This window comes from Pan troglodytes, chromosome 1 (assembly GCF_028858775.2).
Source record: "Pan troglodytes isolate AG18354 chromosome 1, NHGRI_mPanTro3-v2.0_pri, whole genome shotgun sequence".
In the NCBI taxonomy this organism is placed as follows: Eukaryota; Metazoa; Chordata; class Mammalia; order Primates; family Hominidae; genus Pan; species Pan troglodytes.
In genome coordinates, this window is record NC_072398.2 from 186,256,947 (window position 1) to 186,278,656 (window position 21,710).

A 21,710-nucleotide genomic window follows, 5' to 3' on the forward strand; every position below is an offset into this window, starting at 1 on the left:
AACGGAATATTATTCAGCCACAAAAAGGAATGAAGTACTGATGCATGTTACAATGTGGGTGAACCTTGAAAATATTATGCTAAGTGGAAGAAGCCAGACATAAAAGTCGTGTATTGTATAATTCCATTTATGTGAAATATATGGAATAGGTAAATCCATAGAGACAGAATGAAGATTGGGGCTTCCCAGGGACTGGAGGGAGTGGAAGGGGAATAGCTGCTCGCTGAATTCAGGGTTTCCTTTTGGGGGGATGAAAATGTTTTGGAACTAGATAGAGATGGTGGTTGTACAACACTGTGAATGTATACTAAATGCCACTGAATTGTTCACTTTAAAATGGTTAATTTTATGTTATGTGAATGTCATCTCAGTTAAAAAATGTGCTTTTATGAAGAAAGAAGTAAACCAAATCTGTGATTAATTTCTTTTCTTTTTTTTTTTTTTTTTGAGACGGAGTCTCGCTCTGTCGCCCAGGCTGGAGTACAGTGGCGCAATCTCGGCTCACTGCAAGCTCCACCTCCTGGGTTCACGCCATTCTCCTGCCTCAGCCTCCCGAGTAGCTGGGACTACAGGCGCCCGCCACCACGCCCGGCTAATTTTTTGTATTTTTAGTAGAGACGGGGTTTCACCGCGTTAGCCAGGATGGTCTCGATCTCCTGACCTCGTGATCCACCCGCCTTGGCCTCCCAAAGTGCTGGGATTACAGGTGTGAGCCACCACGCCCGGCCAATCTGTGATTAATTTCTAGATCAATCATACCTCTTAGAATTAGGAACCTAAGTAACTTTACACAGCCAAGAACCGAAGGAAACTAACAATGAGGTTCTTGCGACCACCAGTCTCTCCAGGTTTCAGGGGGCCAGGGGAGGTGTCACACATTCAAAGCCTTGTCCATGTCTGTTCGGTTTGGTCAGTTAGGGCCACTGTTTCCCTGCACTAGCGTCTCTAGAGGATTCCACTGTGTTAGCGTGAGAGTTCGCTCAGCTACAAGCCCCACTGTTGTACTTTGGGGCTGATGAACCATACTTTCAACTTCGCTATTAATATATGAAATGATCATTTTATTAGCAAGTCAAGTTAATTCCAGGTTCTAGGTCAAGTAGACAAAAATTGTATTCTACAAATGACCATTTTCCAAATTCATAAACAGTTCCATTTTACCATGGACTTGATTCTTATACATATTTGTTAGCATATTTTCAGCAATTTTTTTTTTGAGATGGAGTCTCCCTCTATCACCCAGGCTGGAGTGCAGTGGCATGATCTGGGCTCACTGCAACCTCCGCCTCCTGGGTCAAGCAATTCTCCTGCCTCAGCCTCCCTGAGTAGCTGGGACTACAGGTGCGCACCACCATGCTCAGATAATTTTTTTTTTTTTTTTTTTCTGAGATGGAGTCTCACTCTGTTGCCAGGCTGGAGTGCAATGGCATGATTTCAGCTCACTGCAACCTCCACCTCCTGGGTTCAAGCTATTCTCCTGCCTCAGCCTCCCGTGTAGGTGGGACTACAGGCGCATGCCACTACGCCCGGCTAATTTTTTGTATTTTTAGTATAGATGGGGTTTCACCGTGTTAGCCAGGATGGTCTCGATCTCCTGACCTTGTGATCCGCCCCCCTTGGCCTCCCAAAGTGCTGGGATTAAAGGCATGAGCCACCGCGCCTGCCTGAGATAGGGAAAACAAGAAGGACAGGCTTTGGGAAGAAACTCAAGAATTCTGGCCATAAATTTAAGCTGTCTGTTAGACATCCACATGGGAAACCACTTAGGGAAAAAGTATACAGAGATGAGAAGGAAGAGGGTGACCTAACAGTCTGGTAGAGAAACAGGAGAAACAAGCAAAGGAGACTAAGGCAGAACCAGACGGTGGGAGGAAAACTTCTATCACAGAAGCCAACAAAAGAAAGTGAGGGAGTGATCAACTGGGTCGAAAGCAGCTGGGAGGTCAAGTAGGAAGGAAATGGTAAAGAAATGAATAGCTGGGGGGCAACTTGGGGTCAAGGAGGGGTGTACATCCCTAAATGCTATAATTTTACCTTTTTGGTACATGTCTTTTAAGTCTCATTTAATCCATAAATTCCCAAAGAGGGGCTCTTTTAAAAATGGAAGATAGAGAGCATATTTGCACGTCAATGGAGATGGTCCAGCAGAGAAAAAGGGAGAGGCGAGCTACAGAAGGGAAGTCTTTGAGGGAATGTGCTTCAGAGAATAAGCAGAAGAGAGGGCCTGTGATAGGAACCAGGGACACTCTCATAATGGGAAGGAGAGCAGAGGACGTGGCTAACCTGACTCACCGGTCAGGCAGGTTGGTGGGGGAAGGTGGCGTTCTTCATAGAAAAGGAGGTGACGCCACCAGCAGCTTCCTCCATCACTGACACCCACTGTAAGATAAACAATCGCCAGGCCCCCTAAGCCCCTCCGCCTCCTGTTGTCAGTGGACACTGCCCTGAGGATGCCACTTTCCCTGTAGCTTTCTAAGGGAAGGATGCCAATAACCTCCCACTCTGCCCCACACACATGCCACATGGGAGTGGAGTGGGCACCCCCGACCCTTCTTCCAAGACATTCAGTTTTCCCCTTCTCAATGCAAACAAGCAAACACAAAACCCCAGTGTCTGGTACAGTTCTTGGCACATCACAGATATTCAGTAAATATTTGTTTAAAGAAACAAACCAACCCTGCCCTTTTGAGATCAGTCCCTGTCACCTACTAAACTCTTCTCCCCGCAGTCACTCAGGCTCCTCTTGGACACAGGCTGCTTCTCCATGCTGACTACTGCCAGCATCCTAGGGCTTCACTCTGGTTTTAAAATTTGGTATACTCAAACTCAAAGAAATTACTCTCTAATCCTCTCCGGTCACCCACTGTTTAGGACCACATGTAGGACCCGTAGGAACTTTCCTTCCCTCCCTCGGGCGGAGTTTCAGTGGAAACTGAAGGCGTGCGAATTTCTTCTCTCCCTTAACTTCCGGTCTACTCTAACCATGTGAAACAGTGCCCCCTAGTGGGAAATCATTGCATACGCATTCTCTACATTTGGAGTTATAGGAAGACTATTTTGAAGCGCCTGGTTAAAAAAATAATAATACATTCATTCAACAGACATTTTTTTTGTGCGCACCTGTTATGAGTCTGGTATATCTGAAATTACCTTGAGGCACGTAGTTTCATTGTTATCACATTGTCCTATAACAAACCAAATGCAGTCACAGAGTCACGTTCCCACTGCCTCTTCCACGCTGTTAGTTGTTACTGAATAAATGCAGAAGGACTCTAACTTAGGCCGATATTGGAAGAAGCTGTGGCCAGTTACAACTCTGGAGGACTTCATCAGCATAAGAGGTTTTGTTTTGGTTGGGTGCAGTGGCTTGCGCTTGTGATCCCAGCACTTTGGGATGTGGAGGCAGGAGGATCACTTGAGCCCAGGAGTTTGAGGGCAGCCTGGGCAACATAGGGAGACCCCATCTTTACAAAGAATTAACTGGGCATGGTGATCTGTGCCTGTAGTCCCAGCTACTTGGGAGGCTTAGGTGGGAGGATGACTTGAGCCTAGGAGGTCGAGGCTGGAGTGAGCCATGACTGTGCTACGGTGCTCCAGCCTGGGCAACAGGGTGAAACCCTGCCTCAAAAAAGAAATAAGATTTTTTTTTCACAGACTTCTACTGAGCACCCATTATGTTCCAGGTCCTGAGTTGGAAAAAGATGAATCAGACCCAGTCCCTCCCTGGAGTTGCTCAGAGGTCTGGAGGAGAAAGGCATAGAGGTGAGTAATCACTAATGCAGTGCATATGTGCAGTACTCACTCACTCACTCACTCACTCACTCACTCAGCAAACATGCAATGAGGACCTAACATGCTGGGGACTGTGCTGAGGATATAAGGATAAAAGCCATGATGGCTGAGCTGAAATTGCACACAGTCTATGTAAGGGGAAGGTACCATTTTAGAGAACAGCGCTCTGATGGAGGGGGGTTAAAGGAGGGGAGGTGGGGGCAGGGGTGGTTCAAAGGAAGAAGGGCTGACATTTGGGCAGGGGTTGAAGGCAGGGTCAGGGAAGGGCTTAGAGAGTCAATGCTTAAGCTGAGAAGTGATGGATGGATGAGGAGGAGTGGGCAAGTTTGCCATACAGAGGTGAGGTGGGGAGAGGAAGGTGTCAGTGCTACCCAATCTAGTCTTTGGGATTGTTTGATTAAGCTTCCTAACATGATTCTACTACCAGGTCATCCCCTTGCTCCAATGCCAGTGACAACCCTCTGGTGCAGGGTCTGACTATTACTTAGGTCCCTGTACCACTCTACCCCTTCACTGGCAACTCCTCTCCAGCCAGGACACTCTGCTCCAGCTGCTAACAGATTTTAGCATAGCATTATTTCTCAACATACAAGGCCCACATATGCACAAAGACCTTGCAGGGGTCAAAAAATACAAAACCGACAATGTTGCTGAAGGAATAACATGCCTGACATTCAGTTTAAGCACTGCTGCTCAAAAATAACCTAGGTTGGAAGTGGCCTCCAGAGCTTTGTTGATCTTCCCCAGGATCTCACTTGCGTACCTGAACCTCAGTGCCTGGCTGCTCCTTATGCTCTCCTCCCCGGGCTTCCTGAACCTGGGGCTCAGCCTGTCATCCTGGACACAGGAGTCCCTATCCCTATACTGATGCCCAGACCATTCCTGCTTACTGGGGCTGTCTGTCCCGGTCTCCTGGGCCCTGCCTAGTGTGACATCCATAAGCTGCTTCATTCTCCTCACCAGGCAGTCCCCTGTGCTGTCCATGCTCTCTTCCTGGGACTATGTACCCAGCTGGGCCAGCACATTCTTATTTTGTCATTTGAACCACCCCAAATGCCTCCTAATTGGCCTCCAGCCTCAAGTGGTTCCCTGTGGCTCTGACCCACCTGGCACAGCACCACCCAGGCCATCTTCGGAGGCACTGCACTCGCTCAGCCCTCACCTGTGCACAGCTCACTTTTCAGCGGCTCCATGCTGCATACTGGAGAGACTGCCACCTACCTACACGGCATTCCAGGTGCCCTTCCATTGCTCCTAGCCTACCTTTCCTAGACATAGACCTTTACCATCCCTTCTCTAAAGGACCCACCCATTATTCCCAGGACACACCTTGTACTTCCCTGTCTGCCTTCCTTTCTCCCATTCCCCTTTCCAGAACGAACTCCTCTCCTCCTTTCGACCTTCCCAAATCCTCCCTATTCTCCACGGCTCAGTTCAAACACCACCGTCTCGGTGAACGCTTCCTTAATCTCCTCCTGTTGAAAATAGAATCTCCTTCCTCTTAACCACTATAGGGAAAGGGAAGGAAATTATATCGTTTAAATATCTGCCATGTGCTATATGTTAAAAGCATAAACTTTAGAGTCAGGCAGATCTGGCTAGAATCCAATAGCTGTGTAACCTTGGGAAGCATACTTAATCTCTCTGTGCTTTATTGTTGTATCTTGAAAAACATAAAAATACGTATCTTTACCATTCATTCATGGAAACATTTGAATACCTAATATGTACCAGGCTTTGTACTCTTATGGTTATTTTGTTGTTATTGCTGTTGTTTTGTTGTTTTTTTTTGAGACAGAATCTTGCTCTGTCACCCAGGCTGGAGTGCAGTGGCGAGATCTCGGCTCAGTGCAACCTCTGCCTCCTAGGTTCAAGTGATTTTCATGCCTCAGCCACTCATCTAGCTGGGATTATGGGCACATGATACCACCCCTGGCTAATTTTTTTGTATTCTTAGTAGAGACGGGGTTTTGCTGTGTTGGCCGGGCTGGTCTCAAACTCCTGGCCTCAGGTGATCCGCCTGCCTCGGCCTCCCAAAATGGTGGAATTACAGGCGTTAGCCACCATGCCTGGCCTCTTATGGTTATTTTGAGAAGTAAATGAGGTGATGTATGGAAAGTGGCTGGCACATAGAAGTTCTCAATAAATAGGCTGGGTGCGGTGGCTCATGCCTGTAATCCCAGCACTTTGGGAGGCCGAGGCGGGTGGATCACGAGGTCAGGAGATCGAGACCATCCTGGCTAACGCGGTGAAACCCCGTCTCCACTAAAAAATACAAAAAATTAGCCGGGCATGGTGACAGACGCCTGTAGTCCCAGCTACTTGGGAGGCTGAGGCAGGAGAATGGCGTGAACCCGGGAGGCAGAGCTTGCAGTGAGCTGAGATTGCGCCACTGCACTCCAGCCTGGATGACAGAGCGAGACTCCGTCTCAAAAAAAAAAAAGTTCTCAATAAATAAAAAAACTCCTGGCCGGGTGCAGTGGCTCATGCCTGTAATCCCAGCACTTTGGGTGGCTGAGGTGAGAGGATCGCTTGAGGCCTGGAGTTCAAGACCAGCCTGGGCAACATAGTGAGACCTCGTTTCTGCAAAAAATTAAAAAGTTAGATGGATGTAGTAGTGCACACTTGTGGTCCTAGCTACTTGGGAGGTTGAGGAGGGAGAATATCTTGAGCCCAGGAGTTTGAGGCCACAGTGAGCTATGATGGTACCACTGCACTCCAGCCTGAGCAGCAAAGCAAGACCCTGCCAAAAAAAAAAAAAAAACCCAGCAAAAAAAACCAACCAAATACTACGACTATTCAGTTTAGTTTCTTAGAAGAAGGACATTCCTCAGGGTGATTTCTGTTTAGCCAGGAAACATCACATAAGACTGGGAGCCACAGCCAGCTCTGGACCCAGGCAGATTCTCGTAACCGTTCAGGCACCCTAGGCACCCTGTGGCTGACGCAAGGCATAGGTGTGACTGACATTTTCTGAACCAGTGTCTTCCATCTGCCAAGGCTGTCCCACACTCAACATCAAGGCTCTTTGTGACTAAGAGAAAGCTTTTGAGAACTGATATGCCTGGCTCTCGGTGCCCCCTTCTGCAATCTGGAGCAGCCTCCCTACCTTCATACTGGACTTCCAGGTGCATCGTGCCCAGCACCTTCAGCACGCAGTCCACGATGCTGGGGTGTGTGGTCCCAATGATTGGCTGACCAGACAGACAACAGGACAAGGTGGTTAGTCTTTTTTTTTTTTTTTTTTTAAAGATGGATTCCCGGCCGGGTGCGGTGGCTCACGCCTGTAATCCCAGCACTTTAGGAGGCCGAGGTGGGCAGATCACGAGGTCAGGAGATCCAGACCATCCTGGCTAACAAAGTGAAACACTGTCTCTACTAAAAATGCAAAAAATTAGCTGGGCGTGGTGCCAGGCGCCTGTAGTCCCAGCTACTCCTGAGGCTGAGGCAGGAGAATGGCGTGAACCCGGGAGGCAGAGCTTGCAGTGAGCTGAGATCGCGCCACTGCACTCCAGCCTGGGCAACAGAGCCGTCTCAAAAAAAAAGAAAAAGAAAAAGAAAAAAAAAAAATGGATTTCCACTCTGTCACCCAGGCTGGAGTGCAGTGGCGCGATCTCGGCTCACTGCAACCTCCGCCTCCTGGGCTCAAACGATTCTTCTGCTTCAGCCTCTGAGTAGCTGGGATTACAGGTGCCCGCCACCATGCCCAGCTAATTTTTTTTTTTTTTTTTTTTTTAGTAGAGACGGAGTTTCCCCATGTTGACCAGGCTGGTCTCGAGTTCTTGACCTCAAGTGATCCACCCGTTTCAGCCTCCCAAAGTGCTGGGATTACAGGCATGAGCCACTGTGCCCGCCCAAGGTGGTTAGTCTTTAGATCTTGTCTACCTGTTAGAAAGGAAACGCAGACTTCCAAACAGCCAGGTGCCTGGGTGAATGGGGGAGAGGGAGGGAGGGCAGTGGTGGGTCACTGGGCCTAGGCTGAGGCTGCCACTGAACTCTCTAGCTCAGGAGGCATTAAATGAGGCTACCTGCTAGAGGTGCAGGAACAAGGCCGGCTACTCTGATTGGGGGAGAGAGGACACAGGGCAAGAAGAATGGAACTCATCCAAGATCGTAAAATCTTCTCTTCCTCAGGAACCTCATCCCATCAGACAGCCCCTTTTTTCCTCTCTCCTCAAACTTTACCCATGCATTGGTTCTTTTCTTTTAGCATTAAACATCCTCAAGCTCATCCATATTTAACAACATCGTCCTTCAACTCTGTCTTCTCCTTTGCTATTGCTCTTTTTTCCCTTTACATCTAAGCCTCCCAAGAGAAGCCACTTCTTCATCCCCTATTCATCCTTTGACGGGCTGCTGCGATTTAATTTTTCCTGCCATAGACAGTCTTCTAATTCACCAAAACTTTTCCTGCTGGGACTATCTTTCTCTTCTACCCTTACTGAATGCCTTTGTTGCATCTGACCCCAGCTGATCATGTCCTCCTTACGGAAACTCTTTTCCCTTGATTTTCCAACCCTATTTTTCTTCTATCACTGTCATTGCCCTTTTTCTTTTTCTTTTCTTTTCTTTCTTTTTTCTTTTTTTTTTTGAGATGGAGTCTCGCTGTGTCTCCAGGCTGGAGTGCAGTGGCGCAATCTTGGCTCACTGCAACCTCCGCCTCCTGGGTTCAAGCAATTCTCCTGCCTCAGCCTCCCGAGTAGCTGGGATTACGGGCACACACCAACCACACCCAGCTAATTTTTGTATTTTTAGTAGAGACAGAGTTTCATCATGCTGGCCAGGCTGATCTTGAACTCCTGAACTCATGATCCGCCTGCCTCGGCCTCCCAAAGTGCTGGGATTACAGGAGTAAGCCACTGCGCCCAGCCCTGTCACTGCCCTTTTTCGAAGAGGCAGAGTGGTATGTGGAAAGAATAAGGACTTAGGAGAGGGTGGATTTAAATTCTCGATTGGTAAACACCTTTTACTTAGCATGTGGCCTTGGATAAGTCACTTAACACACTTTCCTGAGCTCAGTTCCACCATCTTTGAAAAAGGGAGAATAGTATCTGCCTCCATCAGCTATAGCGAAGACTAAGAGAGAGCGTGTAGATAAGCCCCTAACACAGTGGCTGGCATGTATGAGGCACTTAATAACTGGGAACTGTGGAAATAAGATAATGATGATAATCTGATCTGTTTTTAAAATTGTTTTAGAGACAGGGTCTCACTCTATCACTCAGGCTGGAGTGCAGTGGTGCCATCATAGCTCATTGCAGCCTCGAACTCCTGGGCTCACACAATCCTCCCACCACAGCCTCCCAAGCAGCTGGGACTATAGGCACATGCCACCACAGCCAGTTATTATTATTTTTGAATTTGCTTTTTTCTTTTTTGAGATGAGTCTCACTTTTTTGCCCAGGGAGTACAATGGCATGATCTTGGCTCACTGTAACCTCTGCCTCTCAGGCTAAGCGATCCTCTGAACTCAGCCTCCCAAGTAGCTGGGATTACAGGTGTGCACCACCATGCCCAGCTAATTTTTGTATTTTTAGTAGAGACGGGGTTTCATCATGTTGGCCAGGCTGATCTCAAACTCCTGACCTCAAGTGATCCACCCACTGCAGTCTCCCAAAGTGCTGGGATTACAGGCCTGAGCCACTGCACCCGGTCTGATGGTTCATCTTAAAGCCACTTTTTAAGCCTCTATCCCCTCTTTACTAGGTACGATGTCTTCGTATGCTCACCATGCCCCAAATTCGGTTTTCACTTGCATCCGAGGGTACTGTCTGAGAGAAGGGCAAAAGCCAACAAGAAAAAAAAAAAAGCCTTCCCCAGCACTGGAGATCTGGCCTCTTCACTTACATGCTGTCTACAAATGCACCATTATTCTTTCCCTATCAAATCGACTCCTTTAATCTTTTCTACAGCCCTTTCGTCATCCTTGTTGCTTGTCTCAACCACTTTTAAGTCTGCCAACATCTTTCTGATCCTTAAGTAAACAGGACAAATCACTCTGCTGGGAGGCATGAACTCTCTGCCCTACCTTGGCCTTCTGGAAGTAACGCTGATTGAACAACAGACATGCAGTGGGAGGCTGAGCTCCGTTTCTCATGCCTGTGTGGAGTGCAACTGCGGAAGGTAATTGTAAGATTATTGCATCTGAATCAGAACCACAGGAGCATGCAGCCTTGGCTCACCTGGGCAGTCCTGAGAGTCTGCAGGGACAGCTGCTGGGCTTTCGGGGACTCGCAGGGCAGCAAAGCTATTAGACCTTTATACACTTGATTTTGGTACTTGGGATTGCCGTGGACCAAAGAATCCAACAGAACCTGCACTTCCTCCTGGGTCTCTTCTGACTTAGACTTTGCCAAAAATTCTGCTATGGATCGTACACCTGAGCAAAGAAGAGAGGAAATGCTAAATTGGAAGGGATTTATGAAAAAATCCCCACTCAAGATTACATAATATGAATAGGATTAAGAGCTCTTCAACCAAGCCTGTTCAACCAAAGCAAAATTGAGGCCTGGTTCTCATGTTGCATCACTGTCTTGTTTACCTTAGAGTTATGTGGCTGGAGGATTTTATTTCAGCATAGGCATGTCAAAACCTGTTTTAAAGTTTAAAATGGCTCTGCACAATTTACAAATAAAACATGCATTTTTTAATTGCTATATGGTAACTTTTTTTTTTTTTTTTTTGAGATGGAGTCTCTGTCTGTTGCCCAGGCTGGAGTACAGTGGTGTGATCTCGGCTCACTGCAACCTCTGCCTCCCAGGTTCAAGCGATTCTCTTGCCTCAGCCTCCCAGGTAGCTGGGACTACAGGCGTGTGCCACCAGGCCTGGCTAATTTTTGTATTTTTAATAGAGACAGGGTTTCACAGTGTTAGCCAGGATGGTCTTGATCTCCTGACCTCGTGATCCACCCACCTTGGCCTCCCAAAGTGTTGGGATTAGAGGCGTGAGCCACGGCGCCCGGCCATGATAACACTTGTATAGCACTCAGGAGTTTGCAAAATGGTTTTACAAATACTAATTCACTTAATCCCAGAAACCATACCAAGAGGAAGGTGTTTCTCCCACTTTATGGATGAAGACACTGAGGCTTCGAGAGGCCATGGGGTAGACAGGCAGGAGAACCTTGATGAGAATGCAGGGTGGGAAGTGCTTTGAAAAAGGGAGATGTTCGTCAGGCGTTGTGGCTCACGCCTGTAATCCCAGCACTATGGGAGGCCAAGGCAGGTGGATGGCTTGACTTCAGGAGTTCGAGACCAGCCTGGCCAACATGGTGAAACCCTGTCTGTATTAAAAATACAAAAATTAGCTGGGTCTGGTGGCACGCGCCTGTAGTCCCAGTTACTGGGGAGGCTGAGGCAGGAGAATCGCTTGAACCCAGGAGGTGGAGGTTGTAGTGAGCTGAGACCGTGCCACTGCACTCCAGCCTGGGCTACAGAACGAGACTCCAACTCAAAAAAAAAAAAAAAAAAAAAAGAAAAAGAAAAAGAAAAAGGGAGATGTGGGGGATGGCATCTCTTTTACATGCCTCACTTCATAGACTATATTAAAATTATTGAGGGTGTGGTGACTCATGCCTGTAATTCCAGTACTTTGGGAGGCTGAGGTGGGTGGATCGCTTGAGCTCATGAGTTTGAGACCAGCCATGGCTAACATGGCGAAACCCCGTCTCTACTAAAAATAACAAAAATTAGCCAGGCATGGTGGCACATGCCTGTAATTCCAGCTACTTGGGAGGCTAAGGCATGAGAATTGCTTGAACCTAGGAGGCAGAGGTTGCAGTGAGCTGATATTGCGCCCCACACTCCAGCCTGGGCGATAGAGTGAGACTCCGTCTCAAAAAAGAAAAAAAAAAACTATATTATTTACTTTTCTCACCAGACTCTAAACTGTCTGAGGACAGGGACTATATTGTATTCATTTTTGTATCCCTAGCACCTGGCATATACCTAGCACACAGTAGGTATTCCATAATTTTATTTCAAATTTATTTTATTTCCTTTTTTTTTTTTTTTGAGATGGAGTCTTGCTCTGTAGCCCAGGCTAGAGTGCAATGGCGCGATCTCGGCTCACTGCAATGTCCACCTCCCGGGTTCAAGCGATTCTCCCACCTCAGCCTCCCAAGTAGCTGCCATTACAGGTGCGTGCCACCATGTGTTTGAATTTTTTTTTGTATTTTCAGTAGAGACGGGGTTTCACCGTGTTAGCCAGGATGGTCTTGATCTCCTGACCTCGTGATCCGACTGCCTCTGCCTCTCAAAGTGCTGGGATTACAGGCGTGAGCCACCGCGCCTGGCCTAATTTTTGTATTTTTAGTAGAGAGGGGGTTTTGCCATGTTGGCCAGGCTGGTCTCAAATTCTGACCTCAGGTGATCCACTCGCCTTGGCCTCCCAAAGTGCTGGGATTACAGGTGTGAACCACTGCGTCTGGCCTTCAATTTTATTTATTGAGTTATTCATAATTCAATTTCTTTCTTTCTTTTTTTTGAGATGGAGTTTCACTTTTGTTGCCCAGGCTGGAGTGCAATGGTGTGATCTCAACTCACCACAACCTCTGCCTCCTGTGTTCAAGCGATTCTCCTGCCTCAGCCTCCCAAGTAGCTGGGATTACAGGCCCCCACCACTGCATCAGGCTAATTTTTTTGTATCTTTAGTAGAGACAGGGTTTCTCCATGTTGGTCAGGCTGGTCTCAAACTCCTGACCTCACGTGATCTTCCCGCCTTGGCCTCCCAAAATGCTGGGATTACAGGTGTGAGCCACCGCGCCCGGCCTCATAACTCAATTTCACAAAAGATATTGGGCCACAGCTCAACAAATCTTTGAATGGATGCCTGAAAGAGGATATATTTAAAAAGAAGAAGTATTTCTAAAACCACTACTGAAAAATGTGAGCAAATGATGAATCAGGAGAATCATAAATCTGGGTCTTCCAGTGGTGACATGGACAGGAGCACAAAAAGCTTCCTGTTCAACCAGTTTCATGATGTGTTTTTCCTATAGCAGTGGTGGGTTCTGCCACCATGTCATTCAGGCCCCTAGGGAGACACATCTTGTCACACACAGTACCCACCATAGCTTTCACAAATGAGCTCCTTGTATGTCCTGCCAGAGTTCGCAATAACCTGAAGTAGTTTGACAGATTCCTTCTTGGCCTCCTCCTTGATCTTCTCTAGCCCAAGTATTTCCAAGAGTGTTAGGACACCTCCAACCTCAAGAAATTCTATAAGGTACCTATTACTGTCCAGAGGGATAGAAAAGTAGAAATAAAAATCTTGTCAAGTTCCTTTGCACTGAGCTTTCAAAGAGATCCCAAGGTCCCCTCTTCACATACTTTGCCCTCCTATCCAGGAAATGTCCATAGGTAAAGTGACACGAGTGTGGAAATTCTTCCTTCCAGCAGGAAAGACTGGAATTACATACTAGGGACAGTTCTTGGTTTTGCCATTCCAGCATCTCTTCTTCTTCTTGTAATACCACCTCAACTGTCACTTGGGGAATCACCCCTCTGCCACTCATGGGCCATGTAGTTTTGGTGGGGTGAGGAGGTGACAGGGTATGTCACCCTTCTGACTGCAGAAGTTCGTTTGGGGCTGGGCATAGGACCTAAATTGGTCCAATGAGGCTCAAAGCCTGGGACTTTCTTGGGAAGCTGTGGAAAGGATCTGCTCTGTTTTTGGTATGTCTAGAGCTCCTGAGGACCATGGCATACAGAGGTCTATGAACACAGAGGAGAAGAGACAGAAATGGGGGAAAAGACAGAGAAGGAGGCCAAGTACTGATGACATTGTTTGAGCCCTGGATCTAGTTAGGGCTGAAATATGTATTTCTACCCTCTGGGTTTTTCCAGTTAAGTGAGCCACTAATTTTCCTTTTTCTGAGTCCAATATGAGTTGGTTTTCTGTAATTCACAACCGAGAGGGTGCTGACTAGTGAAGCGCCACTGGAGAGAAAGGGATGGGGGAGCAACTAGAGCAGGAGCCCGGTGGACATTACCTCTGGGCCCATCCCAAGAGCTACAAGGAACCCACTGCTAACAGGAATCCGTGGCCCTGGGCGGTGTGAATGCCAAAGACATCATGAGCCTAAGATGCCACTGAGACCCCCAGAATCACGCTAGAACAGAACTCACCTGCTTACAGCTGATAAGAAGATGCCAATGGACCTGAGAAGCTTTTCTAAACATGAGTCAGTCATATAGCTGTATGACACGTTAAAGAGTGAGTTTCAGGGTGGTTTTTCACACAGAAGCCAGAGCCTGTGCCTGATCTCTGGTACCACCCCGGGCCCAGGGTGGCCAAGTAGCTGAACTGTGCCTCTTTACCCTGAGAGGAGCTACCAGCTGAAGGGGAAGTGGCAGTACACACAGGGTTGGGGGAAGAAGGTGCTGGCTGTTCACTGTTCTCCAGGAAGCTCCTCTGTGGCAGTTCAGCCACCTTGGCTCTTACAGGCTTTCTAGGGAACAAGGAGGCTCTGATGAATTAAGGGTCCCTGGAGAAGGCTGGGGGTCAATATCCCAAAGCTCTCTAAGCCATGCCCATTGCATCCTTGGTGTCAGCATAGTTCATGACTTTGTGCCTCATTCTTAGATTTCCCTAAAAAGAACCAGCTTCATCATTAATTCTCAATTTTTGTACTTGTTCAAAGTTTTACACTGGAGGTCACTATCCTTATGAAGAATTGGCTTCCTAATAAGAATAATAGGAGATGGTGGATAAATTAGACTCTGATTTAAAACAACCTCAGTATTTAATGTTATTTTTTAATGTGAGTCTTTGCAAAAAGCCTCATTATAATTAAGTACCCAAAGCACGCATCAGCTCAGATACAAGGTATGAAATCAAGCCACAACAGAAAAGGAACCAGTCAACAATTACTAGGCTCATAACACATCAGAGGCTCTTAGAACACTTAAGAAATTAGCTGAAATTACTGCAGCTCATGGAGGATGACTGAGAGCTTCCAAGGCTGATAAAGGCTAATGTAATGGGTTGGAGGTAATGGTGCTTTGTTTAGGCGGGGGGTGTGTGAAGCAAATTATCTCTGCTGCACCCTGGTTCCCAGGATGCCAATAGAAGTAGAGACAGATTGGCTCATTAGGAAAGGCTCTTTACTGCAAAAATAGTGTTTGCTCTGGAGCCAGGCTCCCCTGCCTGTTGCTGCCATAGTTGGGGCCAGGCAGCAGCCCACACGGTGGTCTTTTTATTCCTACATTGTCCCCACCCTGCTCCCTCAACTTCTGCCCCTGTTCCTTCCTCAGTGCATTCTCCCCTTTTTCTTCAGGCTAGGCTGGCCAACTTTTGTTTCTGTCACCTTCTGTTTCCTCTGTCCTGGGCTAGTCTTTTTTTTTTTTTTTTTTTTTTTTTTTTGAGATAGGGTCTCACTCTGTTGCCCAGGCTGGGGCACAGTGGTGCAATCACAGCTCACTGTAGCCTTGAACTCCTGGGCTCAAGCAATCCTTCTGTCTCAGTCACCTGAGTAGCCGGGACTACAGGCACGTGCCACCATACCCAGCTATTTTTTTTCTGTATTTTTTGTAGAGACAGGGGTCTCGCTGTGTTGCCCAGACTGGTTCGGACTTGTGAATTCAAGCAATCCTCCTGCTTCAGCCTTCCAAAGTGTTGGGATTACAGAGGTGAGCCACCATGCCAGCTTTATTTTTTGTTTGTTTTTTTCTTCCTTTTTGTGGAGAATGGAGTTTTGCTATGTTGCCCAGGCTGGTTTTGAACTCCTAGGCTCAAGCGATCCTCCTGCCTCTGCCTCCCTTAAGTATTGAGATACTGGCGTGAGCCACCACACCCAGCTAGTCTTGTTTTCATAGTCACTCACTATACATATTTCTGGTCTATTATTTCCAGGAATTAGTTCCAGAACACATGGTTTGAGTCCTGGATCTAGAGAACAGGGGATGAAGGAGCAATGTTGGGGCCACAAGATCAGCAGTTGCTAACAAGTACCAGCTCCTATTGTGTGCGGGGCACTGTGCTAACTGCTTTGCTTGCATTGTCTCAAATAATCCTCACCATGGCCCTCCAGTGGGTGCTATTAGCATTTCCATTTACTTCCTGAGTAACATGAGGTAACAATCTCAGGTCAATAACTTGTCCAAGGTCCCACAGTGAACTGCTGGAACCGGGATTTGAAGCTAGGCAGTCTGACTAGGATTCTAACTCTTACTGTTAGGCCTTCTGGCTTGTAGACAAATGGAGGGAGGGTGCTTTGCAGATGAACTCCCAGTGTGGTGTCGCAGGTGGAGCTGTGGTCTGCACGGTCCACTGAGTAGGAGACACGATGGTGTATAGGCTTTCGGACAGACACCCGGTTCTAACTTTATCTCTACCATTTGCTAGTAAACTACTCAACCTTTTCAAGGCTCATCTTTCTTATCTATAAAATGGAATAATACCAATCACCTATTAGGCTGGGTGTTAGGCCCAAATGACATAATATTTGTACAGTATATATCTCAGTGCCTAGAACATAAAAAGACTCAATAGGCTGGGCCCAGTGGCTCACACCTGTAATCCCAGCACTTTGGGATCCCAGCACTGAGGAGGGTGAATCACTTGAGGTCAGGAGTTCAAGACCAGCCTGGACAACATGGTGAAACCCCGTCTCTACTAAAAATATAAAAATTAGCTGGGCACGGTGGTGCATGCCTGTAATCCCAGCTACTCGGGAGGCTGAGGCAGGAGAATCGCTTGAACCTGGGAGGCGGAGGTTGCAGTGAGCCGAGATTGCACCACTGCACTCCAGCCTGGGCAATAGAGTGAGACTCTGTCTCAAAAAAAAAAAAAGAAAAAAAGAAAAAGACTCAATAAATGGTAACTAATTTTATCATTTAATATAGAAATGCTTAGTTTTACTGATCTATTCTGAAAGTTCAAGGTTGAAAAAAGGGTTTAGGCTTATTGGGACTATGTGGTAGTCAATTTTGCAAAAAATAATGATGCTATGATGCTATTATATTGACTTGTTTTCCTCCAAAATCCACCATAACTGGAGGGCTGAGTAGGAGAAGTGGGTTTGCTAATTCAAAACACTGTTACCACATCACGCAGTCTATTTTATCTGTTGTATGACAAGGCTGCAAAAAGTTAGGGAATTATGAATAATTCTAGGTGTAGAACACTGAATCTACAACTGTTCAGTAAAAGCATGGTTCATTCATTTAGTAAGCACTGACTGAGTACCCACTAAATTTTAGGCACTATGATTGGCACTTGAGAAATGAAGAAGAATGATGTAATGCCTAATGTAATAAGTGCAATGACCAAGTAAAAAAGCACAGAATGCTCAGACACACTGACATTTAAGTGGGGGATTGGAGTGGGAGAGATCCTGCAATAGCAACTGAGAAACAGCGGGAAAAGGTAGAAGAGAGGACAGCTTAAGAAGGGGCAGTGGTCAAGCAAGGCCAGGACTAGGGTGAGGTGAGGGAGGCACTTCCTTGGGGTCTGAAATTAAAAGGGGCACCAAAAAACTCAGTAATCAAATAATATTTCAACGCACTATTTAAAATAATCAAATTAATATAAAAAGTCCATGATGGGCCAGACATGGTAGCTCACACTTATAATCCCAGCACTTTGAGAGGTCAAGGTGGGGGGTTGCTTGAGCCCAGGAGTTTGAGATGAGCCTGGGAAACAGCAACAGCAAGATCCTGTCTCTACAAAAACATAATAAAATTAGTTGGGGATGTGGTGGTGCATGCCTATAGTCCCAGCCACTTGGGAGGTTGAGGTGGGAGGATGGCTTAAGCCCGGGAGGTTGAGGCTGCAGAGCTGTGATGGCACCACTCTGCTCCAGCCTGGGTGACAGAGTGAGAGTGAGACTCTGTCTCAAACAACAACAACAACAAATCCATGATGAAATGAATAAGACATCACAGTGTTAAATAGACAGGATCTGACCCTGCACCTGTACCACCCTGCCTTACTCATCTCACCCTGTGGCCAAGTGGAAAATATTGTACAGTAAGACAAGGAAGGAAAAAGGAACTCTAGATTTGGCCACAAAGCTAGGGACTTGGTGAGGCTAGTGTCATGAGTTGTGGGGACAGGAGCCAGGTTATAGGCAGCAATGTTTCTCAAAGCATAACCCGTGGACCACTGGCACTGTAGCCACACAGAGTACTTGTTAGAAATAAGGGTCCAGGGTTCCACCCTCAATCTACTAAAGCAGAACCTTGGGAGTGTGGGTGGATAGGTAACTGGTAATCTGCATTTTAAACCTCTTTTATGCACAATAATATTTGAGAACAGACCGGGTGTGGTGGCTCACACCTGTAGTCCCAGCACTTTGGGAGGCTAAAGTGGGAAGATCGCATGAGGCCAGGAGTTTGAGACCAGCTCGGGCAACATAGCAAGACCCCATGTCTAAAAAAATTTTAAAAACAGAAAAATTAGGTGAGTGTGGTGGTGCACGCCTATAGTCCTATCTGCTTGGGAGGCTGAGGTGAGAGGATCCTTTGAGTCTCCAGGAGTTTGGGGCTGCAGTGAGCTGTGATTGTGCTGCTGTACTCCAGCCTGGGCAACAGAGGAAGACCCTGTCTCAAACAAACAAACAAACAAACAAACAAAAAAAGAACATTTGGGTAAACCTACAGATGTATTCCATGGTTATTCCCTTTGGCCTGTGTTACAGGCCTGAGTCTGAAAAATAATTTTATCAATAACTTAAATGTAAGAAAGAGAGCAGTGTTTACTTAAACCTTTAATTCTTCCCAGCTGCAGATGCTGGGTCATTCATTCCTCTACTCAGCAAACATGTGCCAGGCATTGTGCTACATGTTAGAAATATAAAGATAAGTAGAACAGATGCGATTCTTGCCCACTGGATCTAAAATCCAGTGGGGGGAAAGAGAGATATTAAGCAGGTAATAACAATAAAATGTTATGATTATTAAGGCAGAGGAAGTCTATGAATATATATAAGAAGGGAACCTAAGCTAGCCTGGGACTCAGAAATGGGCTTCCTGAGAAAGTGATGTTTAAATTGAGACCTGAATAATAGAGTAGGAGTTGGTCAAATAAGGAGGGGGTTTATTTATTTTTATAGAGATGAGGTCTTGCTCCATCACCCAGGATAGAACACAGCGGTGTGGTCATAGCTCACTGCAGCTTCAAACTCCAAGGCCTAAGTGATCCTCCCTCCTCAGCCTCCCAAGTAGCTGGGATTATAGGTGTAAGTCACTGTGCATGGGTCAAGGAGGGGGTTTAGAGAAGGTGAGAGGGTTCAGGCAAGGACAGAAATATACAATAAAAGGGTCTGAGATAAATCCGTAGAGTGCTATGGGCACACAGAGCAGGAATATCCTCAAATCCTCCTATAACTTGGAGGTCACCTTGACGGTGACCAGATCTGTCTTTAGCCTTGACCTGCCTCCAGGGATCCTGAGCACAGACATCTCAAACTCAACATGTCCCAAAACAAGCTTATCTACCCTCAAACTTACTCCTCTTCTTATGTTCTCTTCCACATAATGGCACCATATTCCCCTAGTTTACTAAGTCAGATATGTGACACTCATCTTGTGGCATATGAGTGAAGATGGATATATGGGTATGGAATAGTTGGATATATAGGTATGGAACTCAGATTCAAGAGAGAAATTTGGGCAGGGATACTTATTTGAAAGCCCTCATACAAGAGTGGTGTTGAATCTTGACAATGAACTAGTCCCTCAGGGAGAATCTGAGAGTGAGTAGAGAAGAGGGACGAGGATGGAATCCCAAGGAACAGCATTTAAGGGGTGGCTGAAGAAGAGCGGGAAATGCATAGACACCAAGATAATCGGTATCAGAGAAACCAGGAGTGTTTTGAGAAGTGGGAAAGGTTGATTGACAAATGCCACTGAGAGGTCACCTATAAGGACTGAGGATGCAGTCCCTGGGTTTTGCAACTGGAAAAACATGGGTAACCTTAGCAAGACCTGCATCAGTGGAGTGGGAGGCACTGAAGTCAGATGGCAGCAAGTGGAGAAAAGGGAGGAGAGGAAGTGGAGACAGGGAGACTCAACAACCTTTATTTTTATAATTTTAAAAAACTGTTTTGAGATGGAGTCTGTCTCTGTGGCCCAGGCTGGAGTACAATGGCGCGATCTTGGCTCACTGCAACCTCCGCCTCCCGGGTTCAAATGATTCTCCTGCCTCAGCCTCCCGGGTAGCTGGGATTACAGGCATGTGCCACCATGCCCAGCTAAGTTTTGTATTTGTAGTAGAGACGGGGTTTCCCATGTTGGCCAGGCTGGTCTCAAACTCCTGACCTCAGGTGATCCGCCCACCTCGGCCTCCCAAAGTGTTGGGATTACAGGCGTGAGTCACCGCGCCCCGCCCCTCAACAACCTTTTCAAGAAGCTTCACTGGGCGCGGTGTCTCATGCCTGTACTCCCAGCATTTTGAGGTCAGGAGTTTGAGACCAGCCTGGCCAACATGGTGAAACCCTGTCTCTACTAAAAATACAAAAATTAGCCAGGTGTGGTGGTACATGGCTGTAGTCTCAGCTACTCAGGAGGCTGAGGCAGGAGAATCGCTTGAACTGGGGAGGCAGAGGTTGCGGTGAGCTGAGATTGTGCCATTGCACCCCAGCCTGGGCCACAGAGAGAGACTCTGTTTCAAATAAACAAACAAACAAAAGAAGCTTCACCATGAAGGGCAGAAACTGGGGTTGGGTGGAATATAGATTTGAAACAGGGATTCAATTTTATTTTTTAAAGTAGAAGAGATTTCAGCATATATAAATGCTGAAAAATCGCTGGTTATGAGGCAAAGGTGAAAGCTATAGGAGAGAAAGAATAAGGAGATAGGAAGGGGTTCAAGTGCAGTACAAATAGAGGATTAGCCCTAGACAGAAGGTATACCTACTTCAACTCTGATGGGAGCAAAAGAGGTTAGGGGTGAGAAAGAAATACAATTATAGGTTGGGAACACAGGAAGCTGAGAGAGTTCTTGACTCTAAGGATTTTTTTTTATCACTTTTTTTTAACACCAGATGTCTGTTCTAAAATATCAGAATCAAGAGAAAACCCCTTTGACAATCTCCTCTCCTTTTCGTTTTTGAAGGCTGCCTAATTTTTGTTTGTTTGTTTGTTTTGAGACAGAGTCTCACTCTGTTGCCCAGGCTGGAGTGCAGTGGCATGATCTCGGCTCACTGCAACCTCTGCTTCCCGGGTTCAAGTGATTCTCCTGCCTCAGCCTCTTGAGTAGTTGGGGTTACAGGCACCTGCCACCATGCCTGGCTAATTTTTGTATTTTTAGTAGAGACAGGGTTTCACCATGTTGGTTAGGCTGGTCTCGAACTCCTGACCTTGTGATCTGCCCACCTCGGCCTCCCAAAGTGCTGGGATTACAGGCGTGAGCCACCGTGCCCGGTGCCTAATTTTTTTTTTTTCTGTTCAGCAAAGGATACGTGATTCTAAGCGAGGTGGTCAAGCGTACCAGGAACAAACTGGCTCCCTGGGAAAACTCCTGCTCCAGTTCAGGGGCAGTCTTGCCTTGGTTGGTTTCAATGAACTTGTCGAGGATGTGACTCCTTGCGACTTTGCCAGCGTTGTCCCACTCCTGTAAAAAACTTAAGAGCCTGCTAATTGCTGCCTGCTCCTTTATAGAAGTCATGATCAATCAGTCCTGAAGTTGGCTACAGAGGGAGGGAAAAGAGACAGGTTATCGGAATGTTTAGAATCATGCAACTCCATTATTTTTCTAGCAATCAACTGCAGGCAGGGTGTGGCTTTATCATGCAAATGGATGTAGTTATGCGCAAAATATACTCTAGAACTGGTCACCTGCTGCTTGAACAGGGAGGCTCTAGCTGGAGTGTAATGGGATTAAGAATATCAGTGTGCTAAATGTCTGCTCTTTAAGAACTAAAATTTTAGCTCTTTGGCGTCTCTATGATGCCAGCAACTAAAAGACCAGAGCAT

The 21,710-nt window shown here is 46.7% G+C and overlaps 2 protein-coding genes across 22 annotated transcripts in view; one reads left to right on the plus strand and one right to left on the minus strand.

The window, feature by feature from the left end:
* Positions 1 to 21,710, minus strand: part of ARMH1 (armadillo like helical domain containing 1) — a 51,339-nt gene that overhangs the window by 14,835 nt on the left and 14,794 nt on the right. For all 18 annotated transcript variants that reach the window (XR_010146788.1, XR_010146790.1, XR_010146796.1 and 15 more), the window contains 5 exons: positions 21,197 to 21,424; positions 13,920 to 13,988; positions 12,861 to 13,027; positions 9,975 to 10,171; positions 6,902 to 6,986 (listed from right to left, as the gene is read on the minus strand). Coding sequence is in view for 10 of the 18 variants with exons in the window: in XM_016961349.3 (XP_016816838.1) it covers positions 6,902 to 6,986; positions 9,975 to 10,171; positions 12,861 to 13,027; positions 13,920 to 13,988; positions 21,197 to 21,402 (724 nt within the window). In the remaining 8 variants the exon portion in view is untranslated. The remainder of the gene's footprint in view (positions 1 to 6,901; positions 6,987 to 9,974; positions 10,172 to 12,860; positions 13,028 to 13,919; positions 13,989 to 21,196; positions 21,425 to 21,710) is intronic.
* TMEM53 (transmembrane protein 53) overlaps positions 1 to 21,710 on the plus strand; it is a 70,379-nt gene that overhangs the window by 13,436 nt on the left and 35,233 nt on the right. For all 4 annotated transcript variants that reach the window (XM_054682327.2, XM_054682330.2, XM_063781441.1 and 1 more), the window contains one exon: positions 3,684 to 3,762. In XM_054682327.2, the coding sequence (XP_054538302.1) occupies positions 3,684 to 3,762 (79 nt within the window). The remainder of the gene's footprint in view (positions 1 to 3,683; positions 3,763 to 21,710) is intronic.